We start from the raw sequence: 11,690 nt of genomic DNA on the forward strand, positions 1-11,690 counted from the left end.
TCAATATTGTGTTGGCTCTTCTGGGGCTTTTGCCTTTCCATATAAACTTTAGAATTACTTTGTTGATATCCACAAAATAACTTGCTGAGATTCTGATGAGGAATGCATTGAATCTGTGCTTTTATAAATTGTACATGTTCATATATATATATATATATATATATAATCACAGTTCAATGAAAAACATCTTTTTAAAGTACATGGACTATGTCCCTACTTCCATAGGAAGAGAATTTCATGTCCTTAAAGACAATTTACCACTGTCACTTTAGCCATAGTCCTAAAAAAAATGTTGTTACATAGTAATCAACAGTTTTAAAAAGGCAAACTAGAAAAAGAATCAGAAGCATATGCCTTCTTAGCTCTCACAGTTGTAATCGCTGCCAGTACTCAAAAAGAAAGGACTCTTCTGAGTGGCAGGTTGGAAAAGCTCCCTGGAGCCAAGTTAAAGAGCTCTGATGCCAAAGAAAAAGAAGGGTTCATTTCTCTACTACACAGATTAAAAAAGGAATGGTATTTCTGTTTCCCTCCTCTATTCTGATGCAAATCTTTTCAGTTAGAAGTCTTATATTAGTCTCGAATAGCTCTCAGTGTGGGTCCAGATTAATTTTAAAAAGCTGCGGTACTGCTTGAGGGCAGAAACTACTTACTTTACCTCTTTTGTATCCCTCATAGATTTAGCAAAATGAAAAGGCAAATTTACAAGATAATCTATATATTTCATAAGATAAATATGATATAAATCAAGCACTTTGTGCATGTGTGCTTTTTGGAGGGGAAGCAAAAAAGGGGCAGAGGTAAAAGGATCCTGTAAGTGCTTATTCCCATAATCATTAAGCAACTAAATAAGAATATGTTTGGTAGAGTCACTAGACTGAAAAGCATTTGGCTAAGAGGTTAACTAAGCAATCCATGCTAATGTCTGCAATCAAGACTGTACTTTAACCTTCTCTGTGAAAGAGGCAACAGACTGACTATTCACTATGAATGAAAATTCCCCCATCTCCCTCTGCAATTCACTTTAACACTGATTTAACAATTCTTGATGTTTAATTGCTTCCTCATATCATAGGTTATAACAAATTCCTCTTGAAATAGACCAAAGGTAGAACTAAAGAATACTTTCCCTTCATATACTGAGCTTGAAACAGTTCTTGTTCTCATAAAACAGAAAGGTTTCCTGAGTTCTATGTGAAAATAAACTACAAAAATAACTAGGATGCTCTACTATTTATAAAGGCTCAACTTGATTTCTGGATTTCCAAGAAAACTAAGGAATATTCTATGGCAATTGTGGTTTCAACCAAATATCTACAACTTAAGAGAACACTGGGATGATGGACCAAAGCTAACATTTCTAAACATTCCCTTCCAATAGGAAGATTCTGAGAAGTGTTGTTCCAAGATCCCTCAGTCTAAGATATCATGTTGCAGTATCTTTGATTCTTTGAGTCATAACTGATAAGGAAATTGCTTGAAGAATCCTAGATGCACCAGATATCAAGGCAATTCATGTTTTAATCAGAGTACAGAGTAAGCCTATTAAATTTAATGTTAACAGTTAAATATGCTTACAACTCTAGTCCTCAGTGAATCCCTTCTTGAAAGCCTATGAGTAACACGTGGACATAAAGATGGCGATCAATAAAGAAAAAGAAAGATTGTATAAAATCTGATATAAAAGCAAATAATCAATTTGTCCTTGGATAAATAAGTGTTCAAAACCTTGTGGAGTGTTCTCCTATGTTATGGTACTTATCACACCATATCGTCAAGTATCTTTTTATAGTTTACTAGAGGCCCGATGCATGAATTCGTGCACCAGTGGGGTCCCTTGGCCTGGCCTGCAGGATCAGGCCAAAACTGGCTCTCCAACATCCCCCAAGGCATCCCATATTGCGAGAGGGCGCAGGCCAGACCAAGGGACCCTACCGGTGCACAATCGGGGCTGGAGAAGTTGGCCAGCCAGGGAGGGACCATGGGAGGGCTCCAGGGCGTGTCCGGTCCATCTCGCTCAGTCCTGATCAGCCAGACCACAGCAGCAAGCTCACCTACTGGTTGGAGCATCTGCCCCCTGGTGGTCAGTGCACATCATAGCAAGCGGTTGAGTGGCCTTAGCATATCATTAGCATATTATGCTTTGACTGGTTGGATGGCCAACTGGTCAACCAGACACTTAGCATATTATGCTTTTATTATATACTAGAGGCCTGGTGCACAAAAATTCATGCACTGGGGGGGGGTTCCCTCAACCTGGCCTGCCCCCTCTCACAGTCTGGGAGTCCTCAGGGGATGTCCTACTGACAGCTTAGGCCCGCTCCCAATTGGAGTCTGGCCTCCCTCTGCGAGAGGCAACCAGGAGGATCAGGGGAAGGCGCTGCCCCCATCACCCGGCTGCTGCTGCCAAAGCCGGCCGCTGCCAGGGCTGCCGACCCTCAGCCCCCACTTCTTAGTGCTGGCCCCGCCCCCTGCCCACTTGTGTGTGTGCAGGGGGCAATCTGGGGCCAGACCGGCTGGGAAAGGGGCTGTGGGAGGTTGAGGCACCTAGGTCGCACCCACCCCATCCAGCCTTTGTGGAGGCTCCAGGACCACGGGGCACCCAGCCTCTCCCAGCGCCCACCTCTGCAGATGGAGGGGCCGTGTGGCAACGGGTGGGACCGGCCCGCCTCTCCCAGCACCCGCCTCTGCGGATGGAGGGGTTGCGCAGCGCACATCGGACTGACCCGGGCCCTCGGTGCCGCTGCCTCTCCTGTGCCACTGGCTCTTGGCCCTCACAGCTGCTGCAGCTTTGTCCGGAAGGACATCTGGAAGATGTCTGGTCTAATTAGCATATTACCCTTTTATTAGTATAGAGGCTTCTCCTATGAGCGTCTTGAAGGGCAGGGATACATTTTTACATTCTCATTACCTAATAGTGTGCTCAGAGCATAGACAATGTACAACAGTGGAACTGTGCTAAGTATCCCCTTTAATCCTCATAACAATTGGATGAGGTCGATAATATAGGGTATCCCAAAAAATGTATACACATACTTTAAATAGTTATAAAGGCAGTGTTTATTTTAAAAAATTTCATTTTCAAAATTGAGCTATCAGCTGTTAAAGTATATATACATTTTTCAGACACCTTGTATATTGCTATTCTAATTTTATAGATAACAAAACTAGGAATCATTAAAATTAAAAAATGTGCCCAAGTCATATAGCTGTCTAACTCCAGAGTAAATGCCCTTAATCACTGTACTTATCCTATCTAGATAAGTGAATGTCCGTTTTATCCAGCTTCTGTCTCCGTTTTAATAACTAATTCTACAAAAGTGCTCACTCAGGTATTATCTGCATTTGTGCTTTCTGAATCAGGATGACTACATGAGCTCCAGAATCACCAAAGGAGGATAGGATTTGGGGGCCATGCAGATAATCTGAGGAACCAAGCATCATTTCTGAACTTTCAAAGTCTGGTTACTGTTAATTAGGTATTTCTAAATACAAGTAGACTGAATTTTCAAAGTGTAAGTGATTATACCATAATTTTAGCAGATAAATTGGGTAATTTATAATATAGCAAGAGTTGAAAGATAAGAGTTCTTTTTAATACAAAACTTAGAAAGGGCTGTGAGGTTAAACTAGCAAGCACATTTTACAGATAAGGGATCAGTAAGTGGTTTATATTAGTTTAGTAAAATACTTAGTGCAAGGAGATTTATATTTCAAGACTATTCCAGTGTCTCATCTATATGACCCCAAATCAATACAATCTAAAACAGTTTATAAAACAAATTTATGAAAGTATTTAATCTTCCATTCTGTTTAAAACAACCATTAATTTATCTTTCAGTATATCCCATGGTACTATACAAACAGAAATCTTTTCATTCACATAAAAGCAGGACTTTAATAATATGTAATGTATTTCTTTTTCTTCACATCAGAGCCAATTAAGGATATAAAGCAAATCTTACACTTAGCTAATTCATCTTACATTTTTAATTTCTAAACACATACATATACATATTACATTAAAAAATTATTTATTGGACTGTGAGACATTAATGGAAATCCAGTGAGACCAATTTAGCACTACTAGAAGTCTTCAAAACATAAACAAATCAATATTCTTTTCTCCATATTAATAAGATGTTTAAAATGCCAAAAGGGAACTGAAATTAATCTGCTCACTGCTGACAAAAATGAACTCTAATTTTCAAGTGTTAGGAATATAATCGAATCATGTATATAATAAAAATTGTCTTTAATTTCTAAAAGTTTGCTTACAGTGATTGAAATAAAAACTTTGGTCAGATTTTTACATACCTTAAAGGTAGAAAGTCCATAAAGTCTTGTGGTATGAACAGTTTCTTGAGAAATATTTGTAATGTTAGTTATAAAGTCCTCAAGGTATTTGCAAGCTTGTTCCAGGTGTGTTGTGTTTATGATGATTTGCACTAGCTAAAAAATACAAAATACATCCGGTAAAATGATGTTACATGTACACAAAGCCATTTGATTTTTTAAACCAGGATTATTACTTCCAGTAACTGTATCATTTATGCATAATTATAGCATTACAGGATACAACTGATTATGTGATTTCAAGTCTACTACAAATACTGCTTATGAATGCTATCATTAAAAAAAAGTCTAACTGCGAATTAATCCAAAATAATGTTTCAAAGTACTTTTTCAAATTTTATACATTTACCACATAAAAAGTTTTTTCATTTTTCATGTAAGGTCTGGCAATCATATATCTGCATATACATTCCAACATCTTCAATTACAGTAGTCACCCCTTATTTGCAGGGCATATGTTCCAATACCCCAGTGGATTCCTGAAACCATAAATAGTACTGAACCCTATACATACTATGTTTTTTTCCTATACATACATACCTGTGATAAAGTTTAATTTATAAATTAGGCACAATAAGACATTAATATCAGTAATAATAAAATAGAACAATTATGCCCTAGCCGATTTGGCTCAGTGGAAAGAGCATCAGCCTGCGGATTGAAGGGTCCTGGGTTCGAATGCAGTCAAGGGCATGTACCTCCTTGCAGGCTCGATCCCCGGCCCTGGTTGGGGCATGTGCAGAAGCAACCAATCGATGTGTCTCTCTCACATTGATGTTTCTCTCTCTGTGTCTCTCTCTCCCTTCCACTCTCTCTAAAAATCAATGGAAAAATATCCTCAGGTGAGGATTAACAAAATAAAAATAAAAATAGAAAAATTGTAACAATACTGTAATAAAAGTTATGTGAATGTGGTCACTCATTTCAGGGAATCCCTTGCTGAAGTCTTCTTATAGGTTCAATATTTTCTGGCACAAACATTGCTGTCAATTGGAATGTGTTTTCTGTTCATGCTTTCCATCCACAAATTTAATGCCCTGTTCATCTTAACTTACTAGTATCAAGCATTGTGGCCTCAATTTTTGTAGTTTAAGGTGCAACAGCAAAACTAGCACAGATTTCTTTCTCCTTCTTCACAATTTCACAGACAGAAGATTGGTTCTTACCTTAGAGCTTAGCAACCTCAGCATACGATTGTTTTTCTTTCCTCATTAATTCAAGCATGCTCTCCTTTTCATTTAAAGGAAGCACTTTATGGCTTTTCTTTGGCATACCTGAATTGCCAGCATCTCCACTCAAAACAGTGTGCAATTTAAAACTTAGGAATTGATTATGGAATTATTTTGGGAATATCCATTTAATATTTTTGAACTGCAGTTGATCATAGGTAACTGAAACTGTGAATATGGGGAGACTATTGTATCTATTCCCTGTGTAAAAATCCTTTTTCTTCACATTGCTTAAATTTACATTGACGTTTTTATTTTAAAACAAATCCACTTCATTAATAAATTTAAAATAGAAAGCTAGTTTTACAGGATGTTCCATGTAGTGAAACATTTGGATATAAACCTACCTCTGTCAAACCTATATGAGGTTTCCTAATAAGGTTCAGTAAACAGCTATTCAAAGTTCTGGTCAGCAGCAGATTTGTAGATTTTCTAAGCATATCATCTATTTCTGTTGAGCTAAAAACAAAATTTCATATTATTAAGCTTTCTGACAGGGTACATACAGTCACAGCACTATTGACATTTTAGGCCAGTAATTATTTGTTGTAGGCTGTGCTGTGCATTGCAGGATATTTAGCAGCATCCCTGGCCTTTACTCACTAGATGTAAACAGCATCCTTCCCCCTAGTTGTGACAACCCAAAATGCCTCTACACATTGCTAGATGCCTCCTAGGGAGCAAAGTTACCCCATTTGAGAACCACTGCCTTAAACATAGGCTAACATTTTAGCACTACTTTACTTTTTATTTTAGTAAAATATTACTCTTACAAATCTATAAAGCACAAATATTTACACTAGTTTATTTTTAAAATACAAATAGAGCAAGATTTGATAAAGCATAGGTACTTCTCACTACTCTATAATGTTCTCCATTCTAATGCAAGCACTCTTTTCAATTTCTGCCAACCCAAATTCTGGCAGATCTGAGTATTTTCCTCTAATTCTTTATATCTAAAATCAAAGTGAATGTGCCACCAGAAGAGCTTCAGGGTGATTTGACATCAGACTCTCAGAAAACTCTAATATGTCAGTATTGCCCCTAAACAAGCAATGTACTCACCCTGATTTAAAAAAAAAAAAAAGAGGTAGTTGCCAATTCCTCACTCAAATTATACTTAGAGAAATCCTGTATAACATTCTTCTCAGATAAAATATTTGTAAATGAAAGGGAGAAATAGTTCATCTATCATGATAGATAATGTCTTTCCTTTAATTTCCCTGAACTTCCTTGAATGCTAAGTCAGTGCATGCTTTTTCTTCCATAAATAAAAGCAGAGAAAGAAAATCTATCAGTATCTATTGTCCTATCTGTGCCAGCAAGATTTACCTCACAATAACCAGTATTTCCCCCACGCGGTTTTTATCCTAATTGACAATTTTTTCCCTTAACCCCTTGTCCTTTGAGCCTATAAACTGTACTCCTCCTAATTTTTAAAGAATACTTCACAATAATGAAATCTTAATATGTAGTAAAACTCCTAAAATATTTTACAGTTTAACCTCTGATGAAAAGGGAAAATTTCTTAAAGATCATATTAGTTTCAGATGTTTCCTCTACAACTAAATAATTGGGACTTTGTATGTCTATTCATAAAGTCACTTCATTCTCTGGCCTGCTTTTATTCATATATAGTACATATGGTATATAGTACATTTGTACTATAAAAGCTCTGAAGTATCTTCTAGTTCTAAAAATCTAACTCCAAAATATGTTTAAACATAGTAAGAAAGCTTTAAACACAGAAAGTAATTTTTCCATAACCCTTTAATGACAAATAAAAAAACAAACACAAAGCATCTCTAAGCTTTGTTAAATGAATAGCATTGTTACAGAGTTAACTAGACAACTGAATAGTGAATTAACAAAAGTGATTAATATTTTCATCAAAGATAGAAGGAAAAAATTGACAATCTTTTCTGTTATAGCATTAGTACACAACATTCACCATTTAGAATGTTAGGAGTTGATAACAGATGAATGCATGAATTACTGTTTTCAAAGATGACTAACTATAACCAGAATCTATTTGAGAGTATATAAACAAATTCAAGCCTACCCGTGTGTAAGTCTAGTTGTTCCCTATCCCTTAATTTCCTCATCTAATTCTTCCCAAATACTCTAATTTCAAGCTCTTGAAACTTCTTGAATATGTTCCTTCCTCTTCATCATCACTGATCCTGATTATTTCAGGATCCTTTTCTTGAACCACTGCCTTCACTTTTTCAATGTGACTGACTATTGTTTTAATCCCCTCCAATCTATCATCCCCATTGAGGCCAGAGTAAATTTTCTACAATAGAATGCTAATCATGTCATTCCTTAGTTAAAAAGTCTTCAATAGTTCCCCCAGGCTTATAAAACAAAACACTCCAAGAACCAGTTTTACATCTAATATTGTAGTATCCCATCCTCTCCTAAATCCAATGTTTCTAGCATGTACCAGGCACTATACTGAGCTCATTATACACATATATTACCTTATTTAATTGTTACAACCACCCTCTGAATTATTTCCCTCATTTTACAGATGAGGAAACTGCAAGTTAAACAGATTAAGTCACTTGCCCAAGGCCCTACTATGGCTAGTGGGTATCAGCCTCAAGACTCAAACTAAGAGAGATCAACCAAAGGACTTGTATGCATGCATATAAGCATAACCAATAGACACAGACAGTAGGGGGGGTGAGGGCATGTGCTGGGGGGTGGGAGCAGCCAAGGAGAGGTCAATGGGGTAAAAAGGAGACATATGTGATACTTTAAACAATAAAGAATTTAAATTTAAAACAATAATAAAAATAAAGACTTAAACTAAGGTCTAACTCTGAAGGTTATATTCTTAACCACTGCATTATACTGTCTCTGTATCAGATCAGAACTTCAGAATGTTAAAGGAAAAACAAGATAGGCATAACCGACTGGTGGCTCTCACAGTTCAAACTCCACTATTGAAAACTACCACTGTAATAGCTTGTTATTCCTTTTCAGTTAAGACTCATTTGTGTCCACTATTTTCAAATGCCAGATTCTACTGTGTGATTCTGCATGTTGTGCTGTATAGAGAATACGTTACCTCTAGTGAGTTTTATGACTGAACATAAAAACTAATGTCTTTAAAATACATCTTTAGAGACTTTGGAATAAGCGGCTAGGTATGTGATGAAGCTTAAGGCAGTGGCTTCAACCTTCAAGTGCATCAGAATCACCCAGAGAACTTGGCACAACCCAGGGCCCCACCCTCAGGGTCTTTAATTCAGTATGTGTGAGACTGCATTTCTAAGTTTCCCATGTGACACCAATGCTACTGGTCTGGGGATCCCGCGTTGAGAATCACTGGCTTGTAAGAAACACACAGCACAACAGATGCTATGCATTAGGCATTTGTCTTCCTTTCTTCTTCTTCTTTCCTCTCCAACTCATATTATTCAAGAACAGAAATTAAGAAATTCTATAAAGCCCTAGCCAGTTTTACTCAGTGGATAGAGCGTCGGCCTGCAGACTAAATAATCCCAGGTTTGATTTCGGTGAACGGCACATGCCTGGGTTTCGGTCTCGATCCCCAGTAGGGGGCGTGCAGGAGGCAGCCGATCAATGATTCTCTCTCATCATTGATGTTTCTATCTCTCTCTCCCTTCCTCTCTGAAATCAATAAAAAATATTTTTTAAATTAAGAAAAGAAATCCTTTAAAGAATCCCTACTTACAGGAAAAAGCAGTGTAAGACCTAAAACCAGATACCCTATTACCCTGGCAGAATACACATTTCTTTTTTCCATTTATTTAGACGTTGTTTAAATCCAAAACAATAATAATTACAATAAGAGGCACAGGTGCAACAAATTATAATTTAAAAACTGTCATTGTTCTCACTGTTTCAACTTGAAAAATAAGTAACTCATATCTGAACTGCCTTTATGGCTTTTTCTAACTTAAAATTCAAAAGCATTTAACACTGAAGGGTATTTCCTGCTATTCAGTATACAAATTCAAAAGAATGGATTTCAGAGAGGGAGACATTATGAAAGCCAGCATCACCACGCTCTCCTCCAGAGAGTATTCACTGAAATATATCATATGTTCGTTCCTTTTATGTCAGAAATTTTCACTGATATATCAGATTTATAACAACTTAATCCCATGTGTCACTAAAATATGGTAGCCTTTCCAATGAGATAATAATCCACTAAAGAGTCATGGCCTGGAAATCAAGTGTTAATGTTTCACATAAATAGCTATGATAAGGATACATTTCTTACTAGTTAGTAAACTTACCTCCGATGCAGTGACTCTGAAAATTTAAGGCTGGCATAAATAAATTCTTTAACTTGAATGTAAATATGAGGCACTGACTGAGACATGGGGAATTTCTTTGGGAAAGATTGCTGGAGAAAGAAAAAATTAATGTTGTTTTCAAAATTTTAGAAAAAGACATTTTAATCACCTACAAATATAAAAATTAAATTGACTGCACATTTGAATTAATAGTAATACCTGCACCTTAAAGTCTACTGTTATATTTTTACATTATTTTTGATATTTTAAAGAAAACCAAAATATTTCTGAAGAAAATAATATAGCAATTTACCTGTTTCTCAAATCATATTATCAGACTTCTCTCAATCCCTCTCTGTTCTGATAAATATCCTGCAGAAGATGCCTAGCTGTCAGCTGTCTGCTCCTCTACATCCACAATAAAGTACAGAGTCAAGTTGGTCTTGAAGGTTATGGGCCAGCTTCCTGGCTCAGAGTCATCCAACAATTCTAAGACTCCCTTCACGCACCAATTCAAGAGGAAATCCATATCATTCCCTAACTCCTAGAATACCTTACAATAGCTTTCTAACTATTATACCATCAAACACTGGTATGCAGCCAATGGTTTACAAACTGCTTTATCAGCCAATATCCATTAGCAAATTCTTAGTTTCCAAAAGGTAAACCCTCTCCAAGATTTTTAACAAAAGCCACTTACCTATCTTCCAGAAGTCTAATCTACACTTCTGTCTCTACATTCATTGCAATCTAGTTATATCAGTAAAAGTATCCTCACATGGTCACTAATGACCTTGTGAATGTTAAATCCAATGGACTTTTCCAGCTCTATGTTACTTGATTTATCTGAAGTATCTGACACAGTTGGCTCCCTCCAGCTTCTTAAATGATCTCTCCTTCCTTCGTATTCATTTCCTTGGTATCCACTTCCTCTTATTTCTCTATCTTCTCTATCTCTTCCTCTAGCCATCCCTTAATTATTGCTATGCCTTAGGGTCTATCCTACATCTTCTCCTTTTTCCATACATACTGTCCTTAGATGATCTTGTCTACTCTCATGACTTCAATCACCATGCAAGTGCCAATATCTCCCAAATCTATAAATTCAGGCCAAATCTTTTTCCTGAAGTCCAAATCCATATATTGAACCACCACTTGGACACTTCCATTTGGCTGCAACACTTAAAATATAACACCCGTGTTTGATGTTATTTGAGACATACTCATAGATCCAAAAATGTAATTATCGTCCACTCCTCCTAAATCTGCTCCTCTTGTGTTTCCTATCTTGGTCAATGTTACCACCATCCAAGGCAGAAACTTGGTTATCATACTTGACCCCTCTATCTTCATCATCTCTCATATGCAAACAATCACCAACTGCTATTGTTTCTACCCCCTAAACATCTCTTAAATTCCATGGCCATAACTCTCACTCAAGTCACCGATTTCTTATCAAGATCCCCTGCAATAAACCCTTAGCTGACCTCCCTGTCACCGGTGTAAGGCTTTTTCCAATCCATTCTCCACACATTAGCCAGAGAGATCTATTTGGAAGATATTTCAGCTTTAAGAATTTATTTTAATAACATTAAAGATAGAATATAAATATGTCCTTATTTTAGCCAAAGGGTTCTAATCAAATTATCAAAAGACTGACTTTTGCACATATGTTCAGTCTTACTCTTTTCTCATTCATAATTTACACTGAAAATAACTCGTCATTTGAGAGAGTTTCACATCTTTCCTAATAATTTTAATTAAAAAATACTTAAATTAGGAAAATAATTAAATAAATATATATATATATATATATATATATATATATATATAC

General features: G+C 36.5%; 1 protein-coding gene across 4 annotated transcripts in view; it reads right to left on the reverse strand.

Moving 5' to 3' along the window:
- Positions 1-11,690, reverse strand: part of EXOC6 (exocyst complex component 6) — a 107,116-nt gene that overhangs the window by 64,641 nt on the left and 30,785 nt on the right. For 3 of the 4 annotated variants that reach the window (XM_014456963.2, XM_023754910.1, XM_023754912.1), the window contains 3 exons: positions 9,857-9,966; positions 5,930-6,041; positions 4,315-4,449 (listed from right to left, as the gene is read on the reverse strand). In XM_014456963.2, coding sequence (XP_014312449.1) covers positions 4,315-4,449; positions 5,930-6,041; positions 9,857-9,966 — 357 coding nt within the window. The remainder of the gene's footprint in view (positions 1-4,314; positions 4,450-5,929; positions 6,042-9,856; positions 9,967-11,690) is intronic. The other variant, XM_023754911.1, reaches the window with a different exon arrangement.

Source organism: Myotis lucifugus, unplaced genomic scaffold (assembly GCF_000147115.1).
Source record: "Myotis lucifugus unplaced genomic scaffold, Myoluc2.0 scaffold_66, whole genome shotgun sequence".
NCBI classification, from domain to species: Eukaryota; Metazoa; Chordata; class Mammalia; order Chiroptera; family Vespertilionidae; genus Myotis; species Myotis lucifugus.